Source organism: Arachis hypogaea, chromosome 16 (assembly GCF_003086295.3).
Source record: "Arachis hypogaea cultivar Tifrunner chromosome 16, arahy.Tifrunner.gnm2.J5K5, whole genome shotgun sequence".
Lineage (NCBI taxonomy): Eukaryota > Viridiplantae > Streptophyta > Magnoliopsida > Fabales > Fabaceae > Arachis > Arachis hypogaea.
Window position 1 is genome coordinate 21,533,152 of NC_092051.1, and position 23,992 is coordinate 21,557,143.

The following is a 23,992-nucleotide window of genomic DNA, read 5'->3' on the forward strand; positions in this document are numbered from 1 at the left end:
TATTCAGTTTATATTCTCGAAAACTCAATATTAAATAAATATAATATGTTATTAGCATATTAGAGGTAAATAGTATATAGACTTTTAGTGTAATCATAACTTGCTAAAAATTAGAGTGTTACACAATCTATATTTTGCATATTTTAAAATAAAAAATTTAAAATGCAACTTGTGTTTTTTAATATTCAAAATGAAAAAAAAAATGGATAAAACACAACCTGCATTGCAGGTTGCATATTTAAAAAATATTAATCTACTAATTGTAATCTGCATTTTGCAGTATTCAAATTTACAAAAAAAAATTAAATCACAACCTACATTTTAGATTGATATTATACTAGTATAAATACTTTACCCATATTTATTTTATTGTGTAATATTATTTTTTTTATTTCTAAAAAAATCAGCCCCTTTTCGTGTGTCCGTGGGTGTGTCAAGCATTTGATTCTTTGGTATGGCGTTTGAGACATAATCTTTATGCTTTTCTTCCTTTGATTAACATATTTTATTTCAAAAAAGGAAAGAGCGGGGCGTTGGCTTAAGTGGGTTGCTGATTAGGTTCAATGTAAGACGCATTATAAGAGAACGGGTCTCTAGGTGAAAAATAGTGACGACTTTATTTTTAAAACACACTAAAATGACTAAATATAATATATATATTCTCGGTCCAATGAATCGAACATTTAAAAAGAGATCATAATAAGTATTTATTTGAAAATAAACAAAATAAAAAGATAAGAAAACCTTTAAGCGTGTTATTTTAGTATTTTAAAATAAAACTTTTGAAATCACTTTTTTTTTTTTTGATCTTTGAAATTATCTAGATCGATGTTCTAATAAAAATTTTTTTTCTAAAGAATTAACATAACTCAATAATAAAAATATAGACAAATAATAAATCTTTGAGTAAGGGCTATTTTTTATTTTTAACATTTTTTAAAAATTTCAAAATATTTTTAATATTTATTTATTTTAATTTTGTCTATAATATTTTTATGAGTTTCAATTTTATTTTTATTACTAATTTTTTATAGTCAATAATTAGTCGACTCTTTTTTAAAACTAACTATCGAACCTTAAACAGGGTTTACGAAAGTTTACAAGCTTGCCGAAAAGGCCAAACAGTTAAAAATAGAATTTTAGTGTGAAAACAGGATTTGTGCGTCTGCATCATTATTGTGCGTATGCACGTATCCAAAAGGCATTCCCAAATTATACGTACGCACAATTTGTAAAAATTTTGGGCAAACGTATGCATACCCCTCGTGCGTACGCATGAGCATTTACACCTAGTCTGTACCATGTGTAGGCAACATTGTGTGCATGGTACACATAGCAGAAATCCTGATTTGCCGCAAAATTATAGAATTTCAATTTTTAACTCCAAACTTTAAATGCGCATAATTTTTTTGTTAAAAATCATTTTTCGTCCGTTTTTCAAATGTTATAAACTCCACGGATCCAATTTTTATTTGAAATAAGTTTTACCAAATTTTGGGATCTGAAAATCAAGTTATGATCTGTTAAAGTTGGTTAAATATAGGTTGGACACAGAAGACATCCGTGTCGAGTCAATGTCGATGAATATCGTATTCGAAATATGTCTAACATACATAAACTCAATAAAGTGTCTATGTTTCTTAGGTTATGTATTTAAATTATTTTTTATTAATAAATAATAATAATATTTATTATTTGCTAAAAAAATATTAATATAAAATAATGTCTATTATAAAAAAAATGTATTTGTAGAAAGAGATTGATTTGCTTTGACACGTGTGTAAATAAAGAAATAAATTAAAGGGTTGGTATTATTGTCGCCCAATATAATTCATAATGAATGACACCTCAACACTCTTCACGCGCCAACACGCGCTTCTCCTACAAAAAGGCAATTGCTAATAGAAAAAACCGCCTTCTCACTTCACTGCACCTTACTGTTACCCGCCTGTCGTTTCTCTCTCTCTCTCTCTTTCTCTTTCGTTGTTGTTGTTGATGGGTTGCTTTACTCGGCCTTCCTCATCAGACAAACCAAATCTAGAGTTACCCATTTCTCTGTTCTTCCATTTCAAGCAAGGGCAACGCAATACTCGTATCCTTTTTTCCATTTCCTTTTCTCCGTAAACTTCAATGCTTGTATTCTGAGCTACTCTTCTCTCTCTTTCTCTCCCACACCCCGATTCTCTTGTTCCCTAAATCATTCCGCCGAGGTTCTCTCTTCCCCTCCTATGAGACACGTGGCTCTTTGATCCTTTCAATTCAAACAAGTTAGGTAGGTATCTTCTCTCTTTTCATCTTTTCAGTTTTCACAATGTTTTTGACTTGTTGCGCCATCTATGCCCCTCGTTGATCTGTTTCTGCTGATTAGTTTTCTTTTCTCAGGACCTTTGGGGCGTTAGATCTTTCTTTGATTGATGCTTCGCCCTTTGATTTTTCTTCTCCTCATATTAGTTTCCTTTTTCTTTTAGCACACCAATCCCTTCCCAAAGCTTGATAGTAAAAGGTTTGTGGGAACTTGTTTATATTTATGAGCAAAAGAGACACTGTAGGACTTTAGAACAAAAAGCTGGTTTGGAAAAGGTGATGCCTTTGGCACATTTTCTCTATCAGATGAAATGCCTGTGACCAATAAGGAGCAAATCAACATGTCACAATGCTTGTTCTGTATCTGAGGTGCTTGAAGGTTTTCTTTTTTTTTTTTTTTTCCTTCTTCATTGCTTGGAAATGCCGTTGTTTTTGTCTATTTGATATAATTTTGTCCATTTATGAATCGTAATTATTTTAGTTTGATATCAAATGTCATAGAAAATCTAAAAGGGTGAATTATCTATTATGTATGTTTGCAGCATAATCTACTGTTGGGATGAGCTGAATATAATAGCATATATTTGGTACCAAGAGTTTCATGTTCTGTGTTGTGTGGTTCTATTTACTGTTTTGATTTGCTTAACGTGGCAACCTGCAACTAGTGTTTGTGGTTTGCAACTAACATGAATGTGTCATGCAGATGTTTAGAAATTGCTTTTAGTTTGAACGAAAAATCCTAATTCTTTGTTCTGTATTACCTCTTTTAATTTGAACATAGGATATTATATCTGAATCATCTAGTCTAGACTATCTAGTAAAAGATGATAAAATCTAGAGGATCTTTCTTATTTGATGTTAAGATGTTTAAATAATAAGTTTTTTTCCCCGAACACACCCATTAGGTCTTTCATTTGAACTTCTATGGCTGGAGAAACTTCATGGATCAGTCACTATGATGATGACACAGGAAGGGATATTGGGGAGTTTGGCTCATCTTTAGAGCCTGGTGAAGATGGTGACAAACAAACAAGTGTTGTCTCTGTGGATCTTATTTTGCCGGATGACTTGTTGGAGCGGATCCTAGCCTACCTTCCTGTTGCAAGCATTTTCAGAGCTGGTTCTGTATGTAAAAGATGGCATGATATTGTCACTTCAAAGAGGTTTTTATGGAACCTTTCTCATGTTCTACATCAAAAACCTTGGTACTTCATGTTTACAAGCTCTGATGAACCAATCGGTCATGCATATGATCCCATCCTACGGAAATGGTATGGCATTGAACTTCCCTGCATTGGCACTTCAAATTGGTTCATTGCTTCATCATGTGGTATGGTTTGCTTCATGGACAATGACAGCCGAAGTGAATTGTGTGTATGCAACCCTATTACCAAAAGGTTCAAGAAGCTGGAGGACCCTCCGGGTTTAAAATTTTCTGATTACAGTGCACTAGCAATCTCAGTTAGTAGGGAATCTCAGTGTTATACAGTGGCAATTGTAAAATCCAAGCAAGTCCCTGAGAACTTTTTCCAGTGGGATATCTCAATTCATATATACAATTCTGAAGAAGTGACTTGGATAACACCTTTCACCGAAGTTTTGTTAGGGTGGAGAGGTGGTGACGAGAGTGTAATATGTAATGGGGTGCTATACTTTTTGGTTTACTCAACAGGGGCAGGTCTACCTGCAAATCGCCATTCCCTAATTGGATATAACATCTCCAACCATTCTTCTCAAGGTAGCTTAACAAGGAACTTTATTCCAGTACCTTGTTCTCTGACATGTGGCCGTTTGATGAATCTAAAGGAAAAGCTTGTAATGGTGGGAGGTATTGGTAAACCAGATAGACCTGACATAATCAAAGGAATTGGAATCTGGGTTCTAAACGATAAGAAGTGGGAAGATATTGCACGAGTGCCTCACAAATTCTTCCAAGGCTTTGGAGAGCTTGATGACGTTTTTGCCAGCAGTGGCGCAGATGATCTCATATATATTCAAAGTTATGGATCTCCTGTGCTGCTTATATATGACATGAGCAATAAACAATGGAAATGGGCACAGAAGTGCCCTGTGATAAAAAGGTTCCCACTTCAGCTTTTCACAGGTTTTTCCTTTGAGCCTAGGCTTGAAATTGCTCCATAGCTTCTCCATACAATAATAATCAACAGCTGCTACTCGCACCTGATTTTAAGGCTTCTGCCCATTTTCTTCTATTGTTCTTTAGGACAAAATTTAATCTGATTTTGGTTCTTTAACAGTTCATACAAAATGTAAGTGCTGATAAAGATGCTTATTTGTGGATACTGGATACTATTAGTTGCATTTCAGAATACCACAGTTATATTTTTATTTTTCACCACATTTGTGTTCTCTCTCTACTTATGCAGTTGCTCTAATAAGAATAATAACATATTGCTTATATATAAGGATACTATGCTTTTGAGTGGACTTCACGGATCCTTTTTCCAGCATCTTTTAACAAACGTTAGGCTTTGACTTACTGATGAGCCAATGAAATTGTTATGCTAAGATTGCATTCTTTGTTTTGCATGTGTGATTTTGATTTTTCAGAGTCTGATATCTGAGATGTTTGTGTCGTCCGTACAACACTATTTTTAATTTTTTTGTTGTCAAAGTTTCAATAAAGGTTGGAAAAAATTATAACTACTCCGTGTAGGTTGGTGGAGAAGTGTGGTCCAGGGCTACTTTATTCTTTAACAAATGTAAAAGTGGGTTTTCCTTGGTGGAGATTGTGACAAATAAAGATTAAAATAAATAAACTTCATTTTCAACATTGAAATAAGTATATGAGGTAGCCAAGGAGGAGCAAGTGCAGAATATTCAAATGGCTTCTCTCACTTTGGATTGTGATGGGTGATGATGGAGTTGGAGTTGGACTTACCGACTGCTGGTGAAAGTAACTTTTCTTGGTCTTACCCCTGTGCATGTATATACAATTCATAAATATGTCACATCATATTAAAATTTCGAAATGCTCAAAGCTAAACTATTTTTTTGGTTATGGAAGGTGTGAATGTGTTGTGCCGGGTTATGGATCATAGAGGTGCTATACCAATATGTGGTAGGGCTGCACATGGATCGAATAATATCCGCATATCCACGGTAATTATCCGCATCCGATCCGAATTTTGCGGATATTATCCGATCCGCAGAGTCATCGGATCGGATCAGATCCGATCCACACTATGGTAGGATCGGATTGCGGATTTGGCAGTGATATCCGCGGATCCGATCCGCAAATCCATATATCCGCACATCTCAAATAAATAACATAGTTTAAGAAAGTAAACCCTAATGTAATATGAATTTTAGTGTGTTATTTTATGAATTTTATATCTTGTTTTTAATTTTTTATGTTGTACTTCAACTTAGAGTAATTAAACTTAAATATTGTGTTATTATTTTGTTTTTGTTATTCAAGAGAACTTTTATTGATAATATTTTAGAAGTAAATAGGCTTAAACAGGTGAAAAATAAATTTTCTGGATATTTTTTTTTTTGTAAAAACAGCCAAACAAAATCTTAAAATAGTTTTTTTGAATTATGCGGATATACCCGATATCCGATCCGCAAGTATGCGGATCGGATCCAGCCTGAAAAAATGCGGATATCGTATCCGATCCGATCCGATGAGTACAGTGCGGATCGGATAGAATTTTAGGCTATATCCGATCCGATCCGATCCGTGTGCAGCCCTAATATGTGGGACAGCTTTTTCTCAGAGATGGTGTTAAAAAGTCGGACCATCCGATTTAATTGTTTTTAAAATTTTGTTAGCAAATCGGAGGGTCCGTTTTGTATGGAGAGGAGATCTGGACATTCACATAAAGCTTATCAGACCATGCAATTTGTGCATGCTTAGATTTTTTTTATGTGAATGAAATCGGAGGGTCCGTTTTGATTATTAATTATTTTTTAAATTAGGATCAACAACTCGCTGGGTCCGAATTGTGCATGAAACTTTTTTTTTAATTTTCGCAGAATGAAATCGGATGGTCCGTTTTCATTATTATATGTATATTTTGAATTAGGGTAAACAAGTCGCTTGGTCCGAGTTGTATGGGTATATATATAAATGCGAAGGTCCATAAATCGCATTCAGCCGACCAGATCCATTCTTCTTCATATTCTTCGAGTTCTCTTCTTCTTTCTCATGGTCCAGTGTGGATCTGGTTGTGTTGGAAAAAAGAAAGTTGATAGTGAAATTTCAGTTTCCGTTTATATGAGTGAGAGAAATGGATGATAGAGTTCTTTTGAAAGTGTATTATTTTGGTCAGATTTTGTAGCAGATGTCGGAAGGAGTAAAATTTGTTTGTGAAGATCCATTAGATGTTGTTATTCCCTTCACAATTTCATTTGAAGAGCTTAAAGGTGTGATTTGTGAGAAGATAGATTCTGGAATGTCTAGAAAAATATCATGTATTTTGTACAGATATCCCGTACCAGTATTTGGTGGATTTGTTCAATTTCAGACCAAATATATAACGGACGAAGCGAGCATGCAAGAGATGTTTTCAATGTATATTGAAAGTCGTGCTCAAATCGCGTTCATCGAGTTGTACATTGAATTCAAACAATCTGAGGCAGACCGAAATATTTTACGGGAAGACTACAATAGTGACAGTAAGGAAGAGTTCGAAAGCAATTACGAAGTTGTTGGTCCAGATGGAGATGAAGATCAAGGTGACGGCACTGTGGCTCCGAATGTGAAAAATGTGAAAAATGTGGCAAATGCACTCGCAAACGAAGTACCATTTGAGGAGCCATCTTTCATGCGAGTTTTGAATTTGGAAGCCATGCATGCTTCAAAGTTTCCGGATTATATGAATACAGGTACTCAATTAGTATTTGTAAAAGAGTTTATTTAGTCAAGTTTAAGATAAGAATATTTTGAGTTCTTTAGTATTTAGGAACTAGTATTTATGTAGTTATTTAGTTAATTAGGATTTATAAATAAGTATTTATTATAGTATTTAGGAAGTTATTTAGGCGATTGGTATTTATTTTTAGTTATTTAGTTAATTTGTATTTATTTAGTTATTTATTTAATTAGGGTTTATTAATGAGCATTTGTTATAGTATTTATTTTTAGTTATCTAGGCGATTAGTATTTATTTTTTGTTATTTAGTTAATTTGTATTAATTAACAGTATATATTAATGTGTTTGTGTTTTTATTTTATTGAGATTGAGATAACAACGTAATGTAAAGCTTATTTATATCATTATTGATGTTGTCAGTACTGATTTACTTTTAATTTTGCTCATTAAACAATCGTGTATTAAATACTTATGGTATGGCTGCCGTCCTGGCAGAAGTTTCTTTTGTCGCAGATGGTGAATTCGCCGTGGGGATGGAATTCAGTTCTAGGGAAGCTATTATTAAGGCGATGAAGGAGTATACCCTCCGAAGAAGTGTAGACTACCGTGTGTATAAGTCGGAGCCTTTGACATTTTATGCAAAGTGTACACAATACGGGTCAGGGTGTGATTGGCTTATCAGAGTTAGCATGATCAGCAGAAAGTACTGTTGGGTTATTAGGAGGTACAACGGCAATCACACTTGTACCAGAGCAACCATTTCTCAGGATCATTCGAAGCTAGATTCAAATACAATTGTAAAAGCCATAAAGCCGTTGGTTTAGGTTGACCCCTCGTTAAAGGTAAAATCAGTTATTGCTGAAGTGCAGTCAAAGTTCAACTACACCGTCAGTTATCAGAAAGCTTGGTTAGCTAAGCAAAAGTGAGTTGAAAAAATATTTGGAGGTTGGGAAGCATCCTACAAAGCGTTGCCCATATGGTTCGAGGCCATGTGTCATAAGGAGCCATCAGCTGTCGTACATTTTGAGACTATGCATGCATATCAAGGGGATGACTTGGTAAGTGATATCCGGGTATTGCATCGAGTCTTCTGGAGCTATTACCCCTGCATTAGAGCATTCAGACATTGTAAGCCAGTTGTCTAGGTGGACGGGACTCACTTGTACGGAAAGTATAAGGGTTGCTTGTTAGTGGCTGTTTCGCAGGATGGTAACAACAATATCGTCTCGATTGCATTTGCTATTGTCGAAGGAGAGACTTCTGATGCGTGGCACTTTTTTCTTAGTAACCTGCGTCAACATGTTGTGACTCGGGATGGTATGGGACTTATATTGGACCGACATGAGTCCATAAATGCAGCTGTGGAACGCAGTAACGGAGCTTAGTCACCTCCTAGAGCTTTCTACATGTTTTGCATCAGGCATATAGAGTCAAACTTTATGAGAAAATTCAAGGCACCGTACCTGCAAAAGCTTGTCGTCAATATAGGTAACATTAAGTACTTCAAAGTTCATTATTAACATAGCTGCGAACAATCTAAACATCGTGAAACTTATTTTTTGTCTGGTATCTGATATTGTGCAGGATATTCGAGGACGGTTCGCGAGTATAAAGTGCGTTATCAGCGTTTACGAGAGCGAGGCGAGGCGTACAATAACTGGTTAAACCGTATTCCCCGTGAACAGTATGCGTTGGCATTCGACGGTGGTTACCGATGGGGTCACATGACAACTAATCTAGTGGAATGCATCAACTCAGTCTTGAAGGGTGCACGCAATCTCCCCATCACTGAACTTGTGAAAGCAACATTCTACAGACTTAATGAGTTGTTCACACGGAAAAGAGTCGAGGCGGAGGCTCAGATTAATGCTGGCCATGTTTTTTCTGAGCATGTGACCTCCAAAATTCATGCAAATCAACTTGCATCAGGAAACATTCAGGTTAATTGTTTCAACAGACAAAATGAGGTCTTTGAAGTGCGTGAGATGCCAAGTGGAGTGGAGTATGCTGTTGACCTCCGTCGTCAACGATGTGACTGTGGTGAGTTCCAGGTGAATCGGATTCCTTGCCGACATGTGTTTTCATATTGTGCAAATCAACGACTAGATTGGCAGGTGTATGTGCATGACGTTTTTAAGATGGATCAAGTTAGACGCGTTTATCGGGCTAGGTTTAGGCCACTCGGGAATCCAACTACGTGGCCTTCTTACAATGGTCCTCGATTCGTACCAAATTCGTACCTGAGACGCGTTTCCAAAGGTCGCCCGAGGATGACGCGCTTCTTGAATGAGATGGACACACGCATGTTACATCGTCTGAGGCGATGTAGGCAATGTGGGGCTGAGGGACACAGTCGTAGTAGATGCCGTCAGGGAGGTGGTCCAGGTACTGACCATAATGCGCAGTAGTTTTATATGATATATGAAAAAATGTAACTTATGTACATGTACTTTATGATAATTGAAACATTGTAACCTATGTCAATGTACTTTATGATAATTGAATCATTGTAACCTACGTCCAAGTAAAGCATCACATGCAAAGTCATCATACATATAATTGTTAATGAAATTTAGGAAATTCAACTGAAACATACAATACTTAGTTAGTACTTAGGAAAGTTTAGAAATACATAAATAGTTAAAGTATACTTGACGAAAGATAACTGATACATAGAGAAAACTAAATACACCACAACTACTTTCTCTGTGTCCACTTTCCAATGTTCATCAGGTTCTTGCTTCTTCGCGGCTTTTTTGAACACAGATGGCGTGTATCGACCCGCGCTACAACGCGGTGGATCAATCCTAGGATTGTAGCCTTTGCCTGTCTCATCTGGAGGCGTTTTGTCACCTGTATATAATGCAATCAAACCAAGCAAGTATATAGTATAATCAACCTTAACCAACATACCATATATGAGTATAATATCATCAATTGACCAAACAAGTATATAATTTAATCAATCCTACGCAACAAACCATACAGTACTATGATAACATCAATTGACCAAAAAACTAAAGCAATATTGTACTTGCGTCATTACGGGATTCTTCATCCTGGTCCATGTCCTCATCTTCTTCCTCCTCCGTGTCCTCGTCTTCATCCTCCTCTTCTTCCTCATCATCTAGCTCATCCACTAAGTACTCATCAGTCTCATGCTCAGTTGTCTTAGCATTTTCTTCAATCAGAGTCATCGAAACACGGTGAGAGTTTTGACTATTAAGAACTCCTCGACCACCGTTACTCCGACTAGAATCACCAGATACAAACCCTCCAGAAGCACCCGAGTAAGTGAGAAATGGATACCTCGAATCAAACGAATGCCTACCCGCCATGAAGTTGGCCTGATGGCCATGTTGTGCTTGGCCGGCATCTGAGGCCTTGAACCCAAGCAACTGGCTAAAAGAACCTCCGTCGCCTGAGTCAAACTGTGGCGTACTCCAATGCTGCTGATGTATTGGGAACGACGTAGTAAACTGTGTCTGAGGTACATATTGGCTTGTGGAATGCCGTTGTTCTTCTGGCGGTGGAGGTGGAAGTAGAGGTGGAGGTGGAGATGGAGGCGGCGGTGACTGTGGCTCCTCCTCTTCGTTTTCATCATCCATAACCTGGTCACCCTCAACATTCTCTTGGACCACAAGATCAGACAAGTTCAAGTGATTGCCATACTTTGAACGGTACCAGTACATGTAAGTATCTAATGGATGCTGTGGAGCCATGGAAAGCTCAGTAAGAACGTGATTATACCTGTTTGTCCATTGCATCACCCAAAATGAATGAGTCATGGCTGTGGCCCAGTTCTGATTCTTAGGACCAGTCAAGACTTCTCCGTGTGCCCGGTCTAGATTCCGTTCCTGATGAGGAACTCCCTGAACGAAACCGAACTGTCGTCTAAACCTGTCGGTAGCATGCCATTCAATACATTCAAAAGATACCAATGGCACTGTTGCACTCCAAATCACCGAGTGTATGTAGATGTCTGCAGGAATTATGTCCGGATCAATCCGATCAACAGAATATGCAACCCACAAAAACTGGTAACAATAAACCAAACAGATGATCACAATCCACATAACTATATCACTAAACCTGAACCAAATACTACGTTAATGAAAACACACCTGGCCTTCCTGAAGATCATCCAGGGCCTTCCTAAAATGAGGAAGCTTAAGATATCTATAGACTCGATCTCCACGCTCCCAGTTACGTCACTTAATATGACTTATCTCATTAACACAATTGGATTCTAAATATGAAGATACAAGGTAAATGTAAGATAATGTTACCTGTTTGCAAGTGGAAAACTGCTGGGTTTCCTAGGAACCGGCGCTAGATATGGTAGGCGAATCCAAGCCCAACAGAGCAGAAGCGTTAGCGGACCATCGATTTCCTTACAGTCAAAACGTGATGCCCTGCATAACGCCCTGTACAGGTGTGCTAGGCATGCTGATTCCCAACTGTACTGTCCGATACTGGCAAAATCACTGAGCAGAGGCAGAAACTTCCAGTGGACAGATGTCCCAGACTTGTCTCCAAACAAGATCGTGCCGATCAACAGCATGATGTGGCACTTGACGTATACCTGTATAATATTTTCATCAGTCAACTGTAACTGTTCTTTTAAATCCCGTAGCCACGTCAGTTTTATGCCGCTTCCTCTACAATCCGACTTTCTCGGTGCGACCCCAAATTGATGCAGACACTCCGCCTCTAAGGCTTCAAAACTACTCAGAGTCATCCCTGTGACTGGAAGACCGTCGGTCAAAAGACCGAAGATCATAGCTACGTCTTCCAGTGTCACAGCACATTCACCAACCGGAAGGTGAAAGGTATGTGTGTCCGGGTGCCACCTTTCCACTAAAGCATTTACCAGTGCTTTCTGGCATTGAACTACTCCAATCTGGGCCGCATGGTAAAAACCAGTAGATCGTAAATGTTCCTCAACCCTTTCATCGTACCGATTCGGAGGGACATGGTAATCACATGTCAACATTCGTAGACTCTACAAAAGCATAGCAAAATCACGATTCAAATTTCACAACTATCATAAATAATTTAAAAATATCTAATTAAGAGATATAATTTTACTGATAATTCTAAAACCTCAACTAAAATAACATTTTTCTGTCAACATTATTCCAAAAAAATTAATCTAAACAAATTATACACCGAAATTATAACAGTACACTAATTAGTTATGATTACTAAAATTGTCACACAAAATTCTAAACAACTCATTTTTTACACCTAATCTATTATAATAGAAAAAATTCTCACCAACAATTAATTACATTTATGCACAAATATTTCTAACTATTATTTAAACATATAACCTTAAATTTTTAAAATTAATTATAACAGTTAACTACTTAACTCTAATTTCTAATATTATTATAAAAAATTGTAAACAAGTTATTTTAATATTGATCTAATTTCTAATATTATTACAAAAATATATATTCCTAACTTTCTAAATTTAATTATAACAGTTAACCACTTAACTATAATTTCTAATATTATTACAAAATATTTTAAACAACTATTTTTTTTATTTCTAATCTATTATATTACAAAAAAGTCTAACCAAGAATAACTTCATTTAAACATATATATATTTCTAACTATTATTTAAACATATATTCATATATTTCTATAATTAACTCTAACTAATTAATTATAACTACTAATATTACTCCAAAAAATTCTACAACGGTCTTCTTTACTAATACTGTATTACATTATAAATAAATTTTAGGTTTAATTATTCTGTTGGTCCCTATAGTTTCACCAAATTTTTAATTAGGTCCCTATACTTTTTTTCCTTTCAATTGGATCCCTACACTACTATAATTTTGTAATTAAGTCCTTCCTAGTGTAAAAAATATTAGAGTTAACTGAATATTTATTCGCAAATTGAAGGTATTTGTAATTAAAAACTTAATTAAATCTTTGACCGCATGCATTCTAGTAAAAATATTATGTTAATTTTAACATTTTTAACATGAAAAGGACGTAATTACAAAATTAAAAGTAGTGTAGGGACCCAATTGAATGGAAAAAAAGTATAGGGACCTAATTAAAAATTTGGTGAAACTATAAGGACCAACAGAGTAATTAAACCTAAATTTTAAACAATAATTAACTACATTTACACATTTTTAAACATTTATTTCTAAAATTCTATCAACAAAATTATATACTCAGCCATATATACATATCTATCTCAGTTCAACTTCTAACAACAATAAACTTAATTAAATTTCTAAAAATAATAATTAAATTCTGAAATATAAAAAAAATATAACAAAAATAAACTTGCATAATAAAAATAATTGAGATATTTTACAATGTGAAGTTCCGGACGATCAACATTTCTGAATTTTGATTTCTTGGACATTTTTATTTTTTTTAACTCAAAGGGATGAAGCAGCCGCAAGCTTTCATGGAGGAAGAAGATGGAGTTATTCAAGCAGGGTGGGGAAGGAAGTAAGGAAGGGAAAGTGAGGATACACATGCAAGGAGTCTGAGTTGTGGGGTTAAAGGGGCACCGTCGCTGAAGAGCCACTAGCGTGCGACACGTGGCTTGTGCTACCACAATTCGGAAGGTCTGTATTCCTCCAACAACTCGCATGGTTCGATTTGCACCTTGCTGACATCACACTCATGTAAAGCTCATCTCCTCTCCATAACGCCGTCCTACTCCAAATCCATCTCCATAATAAAATTAATTTGCGTAAAGTGGATGCTGTAATATGGAATTATTATGTAAATTTAGTAATATGAGTTGAATCGGTGTCAGAACAAATCGTTACTTAGGATTTGAAGAAGGAACAAAAAATATTACAAAATGTGACTAACGATTTGAGAAAGAATAAGTGTTTTTTTCTATCAAAATGAGAATACCAATTTCATCAAGAGCTCCAACCGTTGACCTGTGGTCTAATGGTTCTCAACCTCTCTCTTTCATTTGATGTGATATGCCTCTCATTAAATCAGTACTACCAAATTTTTTAATAGCTTTCAGTCTTCAGCCGTTGATCACTAATCGAACAGTTCTTGACTTCTCTTTCACACTCTCTTTCTTCCATAAAATCGTTAATTACGATTTTATTTAAATCATATATGACGATTTCATTATAAACCGTTATTAGTTTCATATCTGTGCATAACATACTCAAAATTCATTTTTTTTGTATTACACGTATTTAATAATTATATTAAAAATAAAAAGTGCTTCTTATAAAACATTTGTTTTTAAATTTTGGTCTTCGAATTTTTTTTATTGTGATCCAATAAAATTTACCTATTATTAAGTATTGATGCAATAGGTTAAATGTCAATGTAATACGATTTGATACATTAGTATTTTAGCATATAACTTTGGAAAATTTTTAAGTGTATCAGTATATCAGTATTTTAGTGATTTTTAACTGTTAATTTTAATTATAAAAAATATATAATATATATAATTAAGATCAACGGTTAAAAATTACTAAAATAACGATACTTTTCTATAATTTTAGTATTTAATAGAACAAAGTAACAACATAAACTAAACCCAGAATTTTTAAATTTGGATAAATATCTACTCCGGTCTTTGATAATTTTTTTTGAAAGCCTACGAGATTCTCAATAATAAAATATCTTTTTTGGTCTTTGATATTTAACTTCGAAAGATTGGTTAGTCTCTCTATCAATGATTTCTGATGTTAATTACTAATATATTCTCTATTTAATTTTTATAAATAAAAATATTTAAAAATTACTAATTTTTTTAATTTTACATAATAAATTTAGCCAATGTATTTAAAAAAAATAACAAAAAAAAAAAAAAAACTAGACACTTAACAATTACCCCTAAAAGACAATAAGACTCCCAATAAAAAAGAATTTGTCAATCTTAGTTGGTTCTTAATAGATAAATCAACAGTTTAACATGTCATGTAGATTTATTTCATTAATACAGAGAAAATATTAACAGAGGGACTAATCAGTCTTATAGAAGTAAAGATTAAGGACTTGTTTAGGTGAGTTTCTAAGAAAAGATCTTTTTTCAAGTTATCTTTTTTCAAAAGATCTTATAAAAAAGTAAAAGTAATTTTATATTTGAATATCTTATACAAAAAGATTTTTTTATTTATCAATTATGTTTGGGTATAATCATATAAAAATATTCTTTTGTTTATTTATTACGTAAAAAATATCTTTTTTTAAAAAGATCTTTTAAAAAAAGATGTAAATTGTAGTTTTTTAAAAAAGATATTTTTTTTATTTTTCTAGTACTTTTACTTTTACTATTAGAAATTTATCAAACATGCTAAAAAATATAAAAAAGATATTTTTTCATTGAAATTTTTTTTATCAATTTAATGACGCTCAAACAAACACTAAGAGTTGAAAAATATATTTATTATTGAGAGTTTCAAAAATACCCCTAAATTTTATTTTGTTTTAATTTTGTCCCATAAGTTTTCGATTTGCATCAAATATACCTTTGACGGCTAATTTTTTAAAAAATTTAAAACCAATTCAACAACAATTTCATAAGAACAACTCTCAATACAAACAAATCAAGCATAATTTTCATGTATTATTGTTAAATTGGTCTTAAACCTTTTTGAAAATTTAGCCATCGAGAGTATATTTGATGTAAATCGAAAACTTTTTGAACAAAATTAAAATAAAATAAAATTTAGAGGTATTTTTAAAATTTTTACCAAACTTTAGAAACAAAAAGTATACTTTATCCAACATTTTATAAATAAAAAAATTAAGCCAATGCTGATTTTTGCTTTTTGCTGTATTAGAGAATGCTTTTATCTTTCCGGTTTTATAAAGTCAACATTTAATGCACTGGTAAGGGTTGGACCTTCATCAATTAAGTTTAAGAGCTGACTGTCACGAAAAATTTTAGAAGGTTAGATTTAACAGTGTTTGAATAGTTTTCTGGAGTGTTTGAGAATACTCTAGATGGTTCCGGAACGTTCTAGAATGTCCTAGAAGGTCCCGGAATACCCTAGAAGGTTCTAGAAGACTCTGGAAGGTCATAGAGTATTCTAGAAGAGTGTAGATGTATATAGAAGTATAAAGAGTGATATGGAATAATTTAGAAACATTTAGAGAGTTGTGGTAGGATAGATATTTATAAAGAAGGTTCTGGATGATTAATCTGGACCGTTGATTAGATTTAATCCTAACCATCCATTGAGGAGGTGGATGGCTATAAATAGGGATGAGAGTTAGAGTTTGGGTGTGTAAATCATTTGTAACCAACACTTGAGTAATAAAGTGTTCTTTCCACCAAAGCTTCCTTTCTCTTGTGTTCTCTTGTGTTCTTAACTTTCTCGCTAAATATTGAGGGTTAGGCTGACTTGGTCTTAGCTCAAGAGGTTGAGTAAGTCCGAGTGCCGGCACGGTAGCGTTGGAGTGTGTCCAAGGCCGTGACAATTTGGTATCCGAGCAAGGTTCGAGAGGGAGCACAAGTCGCTTGTGGGTATGGCTTCTAGTATCACCATGGAGCATGTTGAGTCTCAAAGGGGAAGGGATACTATTCCTTCTCAATGGGGAGGCAAGAAGGGCCGTTCTTCAAGTGAGCCTAGAGGTAAGGACTCTAACTTCTTAGAAGAAAGAGTTTCTATGTTGGAAAATGTTCTATCCTCTATGGATGAGCGCTTCCAAAGGATAGAACATGACAAGGAGACCCTCGAGGCTCACGTATTAGGAGAACTAGATGCTTTCAAAGAAAGCATGCTCCAAATTGAAGAGAAGCTTGAGAATTCCTTAAAGCTATTTGAGGAAGTTCGAGTTTGGTTCGAGGAGGCGAAATCTCGACCAACCATTATAAGGGAGACGACAAAGATTGATCTCCCCAAGCCAAAGGAGTTCAAGGGCGTAAGGGACGCTCGCGAGGTGGAGAACTTCCTATGGCAAATGGAGAGGTACTTCGAAGGCCAAGGGGTGGTCGAAGAAGCAATAAAGGTACGCACTGCAGCTCTCTACCTTTCTGATAATGCTACTTTGTGGTGGAGGAGAAAGTGCGTAGATATGGAAAAGGGCACTTGCAACATAGCCACATGGGAAGATTTCAAAAGGGAATTGAAAAGACAATTCTTCCCTGAGAATGTGGTTTATGAAGCAAGGAAGAAGTTGAGGGAGTTGAAGCACAAGAGTACGATTAGCGACTACGTAAAGGAGTTTACTACTCTCACGCTTCAAATCCCCAACTTAGCATCAGAGGATGCATTGTTCTTCTTCATTGATGGACTCCAACCTTGGGCAAAGCAAGAACTACAAAGAAGGAATGTTAAGGATGTCGATGAGGCCATCATGGTGGCCGAATCACTCACTGATTATCATAGGGGAGACTCTAAACCTAAGTCTTCCTCCAAGCCTAGTTCTGCTAAAGGTGGGGGAGACAAGGGAAAGAGCTTCTCAACCAAGAAAGAAGGAAAATACTCTTCAAAGAAAGAGTACGAAGAAAAAAAGAAGGCTTTCGTGCCCAAAGGAGGATGCTTCGTGTGCAAGGGACCGCACCAAATGAAGGATTGTCCCAAGCTAGGGACTTTGGCATCTATTGCTGAGGAACGAGAAGCTCAAACTCAAGTAACTGAGTGTGTTGGATCTATCCAACATATAAATGCTGTGAAGACCAAAGAGGCAAGTACTGCAGAAAAGAAAGGCTTGATGTATGTCAAAGCCTTTATCAATGAAAAACCTGTCATGGCTATGATCGACACTGGTGCTACACACAACTTCATCACGCCTGATGAAGCAAGGAGGCTTGGGTTGAAGATCACCGAAAAGAATGGTTGGTTCAAACCCGTGAATACCAAGGGTGAACCCCTTAAGGGAGTAGCAAAAGGGGTTGAGATGACTCTTGGTTCTTGGAAGGGCCTTGTGGATTTCTCAGTAGCACCCATGGACGATTTTAAAATAGTCATCGGGCTCGATTTGCAAAGGAAGGCAAATATAATACCTATGCCATACTACAATATAGTATGCGTCATGGAGAAAGGGTCTCCATGCATGGTCCCTACAATCTCAAAGGCTGGAGGAATTTCGATGCTCTCGACCATGCAACTCAAGAAAGGTTTCAAGAAGGAGGAGATGATGTCTTTGGCTTTACTACAAGAGGAGTCAACAGCCAAAGGAGAAGATGTTCCCCCTAAAATCAAGGAAGTCCTTGAAGAAAATAAGGATGTGATACCTCTCGAGTTGTCAAAGCAGTTACCACCTAGAAGAAAGAGGGATGACAACATTGAATTGGAGTTAGGAGCGAAACCGCCTATCTCAAAACCATACAGGATGTCGGCCATTTCTATGGTTGAAGGAGACATTGTGCATACCATCAAGGAAGGGTTGCATCACGACCCACTAGCCAAGAAGTTGGTGGAGTTGGCTAGAGAAGGTAAGACCAAAAGATTTTGGTTAGAAAATGACCTTCTCTACACTAAAGGGAGAAGACTATACGTCCCTAAATGGGAAAATCTAAGAAGAAAATTAGTGAGGGAATGCCACGACACCAAGTGGGCTGGTCACCAAGGTCAGCGAAGGACCTTAGCACTCATTGAATCTTCTTATTATTGGCCTCAAATGAGAGCTGAAATGGAGAGCTATGTGAAGACTTGTCTTGTGTGCCAACAAGATAAGATTGAAAACAAGACACCAAGTGGGTTGTTGGAACCTCTGCCTCCATCAGAGCGACCGTGGGAAAGTGTCTCTCTAGATTTCATCTCTGCCTTACCGAAGTCCGAGGGGTTTGGATCTATTCTCGTGGTAGTGGATCGATTTTCGAAGTATGCTACCTTTATACCTGCCCCTACTGACTGCACTGCAGAGGAAGCAGCACGACTATTCTTCAAGAATGTGGTGAAGTACTGGGGATTGCCTAAGAGCATCATTAGTGATCGAGATCCACGCTTCACAGGACGACTATGGACAGAGTTGTTCAAACTCCTTGGGTCGGAGCTTCATTTCTCAACAAGCTTCCATCCTCAAACCGATGGGCAGACTGAGAGAGTGAATGCCTTACTCGAGTGTTACTTAAGGCATTTTGTGAGCGCTAATCAGAAGGATTGGACAAAACTCCTCGACATTGCTCAGTTCTCATACAATTTGCAAAGGAGTGAGTCTACAGGGAAGAGTCCGTTCGAGATTGTGACTGGACAATAGCCGCTTACGCCTCACTCTCTTTCTTCCTCTTACTCAGGGAAGAGCCCTGGAGCTTATCATATGATTAAGTCATGGGAAGAACAAGCAGATGTCACTCGTTCTTACCTCGACAAAGCTGCCAAAAGGATGAAGAAATGGGCAGATAAGAAGAGGAGGCATGCAAGCTATCAAGTGGGAGACAAGATCTTTTGACAAAGAAATCGAAGAGATCCTAGCTAATCGCGTCGTGCGACGAAGAGGAGTACCACCAAGTATCCAATACTTGATCAAGTGGAAAGGGCTCCCGATAACTGAAGCTAGCTGGGAAACTCGCGAAGATCTGTGGCAATTTCAAGAACACCTAGAGCGCTATCATGAACAGAACGCGACGAGGACGTCTGCGCATTAGGTGGGGGAGAATGTCACGGAAAATTTTAGAAGGTTAGATTTAACAGTGTTTGAATAGTTTTCTGGAGTGTTTGAGAATACTCTAGATGGTTCCGGAACGTTCTAGAATGTCCTAGAAGGTCCCGGAATACCCTAGAAGGTTCTAGAAGACTCTGGAAGGTCATAGAGTATTCTAGAAGAGTGTAGATGTATATAGAAGTATAAAGAGTGATATGGAATAATCTAGAAACATTTAGAGAGTTGTGGTAGGATAGATATTTGTAAAGAAGGTTCTGGATGATTAATCTGGACCGTTGATTAGATTTAATCCTAACCATCCATTGAGGAGGTGGATGGCTATAAATAGGGATGAGAGTTAGAGTTTGGGTGTGTAAATCATTTGTAACCAACACTTGAGTAATAAAGTGTTCTTTCCACCAAAGCTTCCTTTCTCTTGTGTTCTCTTGTGTTCTTAACTTTCTCACTAAATATTGAGGGTTAGGCTGACTTGGTCTTAGCTCAAGAGGTTGAGTAAGTCCGAGTGCCGGCACGGTAGCGTTGGAGTGTGTCCAAGGCCGTGACATGACGCTTGCGCCCACAACACCTATACATTGCAACAATTTCCATACCTAATTCATGAATAGTAGTATGGTAGTACAGAGAATTAAGAACAATACTATTTGCAATTATTTAGAAATAGTGATTGCTTGAATCCTAAATCATCAACCGTTAATGCTGTATTACAAATTTTGCAATTTATCAATGGTAAAGTCTTTATAAAATTTATAAATGTGAGACAACCTCAGTTCTTGAATTATTTTTAAAATTGAGTTAATTTTATTCAATTATATTTTTAGATGAGAAGAAGGGAGTGTGTTACAGAAGTTTGTGTGGGAATGGAGAGCAAAGGACTGTAGACTTAAACACTCTAGACTTGCAAGTATTAAATTGATAAGATTTTATAAAACCTTAACTTTTAATTTGATATTTAAAAGAATCAGATGTTGACAAAAAAAAGTCTTTAAAAGATGTTATCGATAAAATAGCTTTTGAGTGATTTAAAAATATGACAAAAATAACTAATAAATATTATATCTTTTATAAGTGACAAAATTTTCGTATTTAACAAATGATTTATTTATTTGATCCGAATTTTTGTGACAATATTTAAACAAATATTTAAAAAATGTACCGAAAAAATTCAAACAAAAAAATTGATCTCTAGATTTTTCATTTTTTTTTCAAAAAAAATTATCATTCATAACAAAAAAAATTTTAAAAACATTTACTTGACATAAAATTGCCAAATTTTAAGGATGTAAAGATCTTATTTTTCTAATAATATTTGCAAAAAATTGTATCAAAATATGATATCTAAAGTCTTTTTTTTAGAATATATATTTAATATCTAGTTTATTTTGTCGTATTTTTAAATATTTCAGGGACTTATTTGTGGTTATTATCTTTTGGAGTTTTTACCAGCAATATAAATTTTTGGGCACCATTTTGCTAGTTTTCTCAACTTATAAAATTCTAAAAAGGTACTTGCATGGGTGAAAAATTTAGATATGAAAAAGTTTTGGGTGAAAATAGACTAATTTGGTGTAATTGCAGGTAGGTGGATGTTGCAGTAGTGCAGGCAATACGTGGAGTGTGTGTTGGATACGTGTCCTCTTCTCATTCAACACGTAGAGTGCATGTTGGACACGTATCATCTTCCCTTTCAACACACAAAAGACATGTTGTACGGTTTTTTAGCACATCCACAATATTAAAAAACACTCCAAATAATAATATTCTGCAAAAACATCACTTGTTTTTTTCATATAAAAAATAATAAACTTGTGTTGGATATGAATTATAATCTTTTAATTAACAAAAATGATAAGATTATTATGTTTAAAATTATTATTTTTTGTGGTTATATGCGGCTAAAAGAAAGTTTGAATTGATTGAAGCTCAACGAAATATGGTGCAAGTGCGTGTTGGTGTGTGATGCGGGATTTTGAATACCCACAAATTAACCGGCAAGTGCAACAGGTCGTATCAAGTAATACCTCAAGTGAGTGAGGGTCGATCCCACGAAGATTGATGTGCTGAGCAACAATGGTCGAATGACTCACTTAGTCAGGCAAGCAGAAAGTTATGTTTTGAGGGTTGTAAAATGCATTAAACAATAAACTCAGATCATTGGAAAGCAAACAGTCAAAGTAGTGTAAAATATATGAGAGAAAATAGTTAAGGTTTTAGAGTTGTTTATTTATCCAGATTAAGTTTTTTTACCAACTATTTTAATCATGCAAGATTCGTTTCGCAGCAAACTGTAATTGACTAAACTCTAATATCTTAGTGATTTAGTCTCCTCTAACCTAAATCAACGGCCAATGTCTTGGTCACTTAATGTAGATTAGAGGGTTAAGATCAATTCTAGTTTATGCCCACAAAAATTCTAATTACCTAAAACTAAGAGGATTATATGTAGGTATCCTGATTAGTTCAAGTAATTAGTAATTTAGGAGGAATTTGCTTTCAAGCTGTTGTTCAAGCGAGATAACTCTGTCGAGAATCACAAGAGCACATGTAGAAAAAGGGTTATACTGTCGTTCTACCCAGATTCATAAGATGAAGAACAAAAGCAATCCTTGAAACTGAATAAATACATTAATTAAAATAGAAAAGCAATAGTCTTAATCCATAGAAATAAACAGAGCTCCTAACCTTAACCGAGGAGGTTTAGTGGCTCATGACTTACAGAGAAAATAAGGGTTTCAAAAAAGTGAAACGTGTGGAAGTGAGAAGATCCCCCTCCGGGAGAAGTGAGCCCCCAAGGATTAAATCTTTTTCTTTTTATATCTAACCTAATTTAATTTGAAACTAAAATAAGATAATAAATTCTAATCCTAAAAGATTTTGTTTGTAAATAAAAATTATAAAAATAAAAGATAAGATAATAATTAAAAGCTAAATCTAACTAAAGATACTCCTTTGGGTGAGGTTGACCTGCACTACTGACGTTTAGCGCCGGAATTAGCGTTCAGCGCCAGAATTGGCAGTGAGTTCCCATTTGGTTCTGTCTTCCTTGGCACTAAACGTCAGGCTCGGCATTTAGCGCCCTTCAAGGCATTGATTACAGAAGAAAAGTATAGACTATTATATATTTTTGGAAAGCTCTTAAAGTTGGCTTTCCAATGCCATTAAAACTGCGTCAATTGGACCTTTATAGCTCAAGTTATGCTCGTTGGAATGCAAGAAGGTCAGGGTTGATAGCATCCACTTTCTTCCTTTTTTTTTTGCACAAAACTCTGCCAAATTGACCCGAATTTCACCTGAAATAATAAAAACACCAAAACAACTCAAAGTAGCATCCAAAGAGGATTTTAACACTAAAATATAATTAAACTTACTAAATTCCAACTAAATTTAACTAGAAAATAAGTAGAAAATGGGTATAAGATATTCACATATACAATACCAAACTTGAACTGTTGCTTGTCCTCAAGCAACTAAAACAGTATAGGACTGAGAAGACAAAACGCCTAAGACTTGAGTGTTCATTTAAGCTTTTATCTAATTACTAAGTGGGGTTGATGACATTGTGATTTTGAATAGGTTTGGCATCTCACTATCCTTTGAAACTTAGAAATATTGATATCCCTCAGAACTAGAACTTGGATGGTATTATGGATTCTCTTCCTATTTAAGCTCTGATTGGTCCTTAAACACAGCTTTTTCTTTTCTTTTCTTTGGTGCTTTGCACCTTGAGCCTAGCCGTGACTCTTAGTGTTTTGTTTGCAAGCTTAACTTGGCACAAAAATACCACAAGTACTTAACTGGGGAACTCTTTGAGTTCTAATTCTTTTCTTTTAATGCATCCCAGTCAGTGGTACTCAGAGCCTTTGGCATACTCTGTAATTGTACTTGGACTCGACTCTTGGTGCTTTATCTCAAGGGTTACTTGACACATTCACACCTCAAGCATATGGTTAGGAAAACAACTCTTTGAACTTCTAATCATATTTGACCTTCCTAACCATTGATGTTCAAAGCCTTAGACCTTATTTTTTATTTTTTATTTTTTATTTTTTTTTTTGCTGTTTGTTTTGCTTCAAAGGTCAATTTCTCATTAAGTTTTGGAGAATCCATAATATTTTTCTAAGTTCATGTCCCTCAGGAATCAACATTCTCAACCCCAATATCAAATATGCACTGTTCACTTCATACATTCAGAATCATAAATAATACCACCACATTAAAGTAACCAGAATAACTCATGATATATAACTCAAGTCTCATGCATTTTACTACTT

The 23,992-nt window shown here is 35.4% G+C and overlaps 2 protein-coding genes across 4 annotated transcripts; both read left to right on the forward strand.

Moving 5' to 3' along the window:
- Positions 1 to 1,913: 1,913 nt before the first annotated feature.
- On the forward strand, positions 1,914 to 4,663 carry LOC112758397 (F-box/kelch-repeat protein At3g61590). 3 transcript variants are annotated; one of them, XM_072220013.1, is made up of 3 exons: positions 1,914 to 2,272; positions 2,469 to 2,683; positions 3,210 to 4,663. In XM_072220013.1, exon 3 carries the CDS (start codon positions 3,229 to 3,231, stop codon positions 4,444 to 4,446), a length of 1,218 nt encoding a protein of 405 aa, XP_072076114.1. In that variant the 5' UTR covers positions 1,914 to 2,272; positions 2,469 to 2,683; positions 3,210 to 3,228; the 3' UTR covers positions 4,447 to 4,663. The 3 variants fall into 3 exon arrangements, with proteins under 3 accessions (XP_072076114.1, XP_025662850.1, XP_025662852.1); XM_025807067.3 differs by having other exon boundaries at positions 2,025 to 2,272; positions 2,469 to 2,673; XM_025807065.2 differs by lacking the exon at positions 2,469 to 2,683.
- A 2,958-nt stretch (positions 4,664 to 7,621) lies between these two features.
- On the forward strand, positions 7,622 to 9,553 carry LOC112756837 (uncharacterized). Its single transcript, XM_025805452.1, has 4 exons — positions 7,622 to 7,858; positions 7,970 to 8,032; positions 8,351 to 8,516; positions 8,730 to 9,553. The coding sequence occupies exons 1-4, from the start codon at positions 7,622 to 7,624 to the stop codon at positions 9,551 to 9,553; spliced, it is 1,290 nt and encodes a 429-aa protein (XP_025661237.1).
- Positions 9,554 to 23,992: the final 14,439 nt, after the last annotated feature.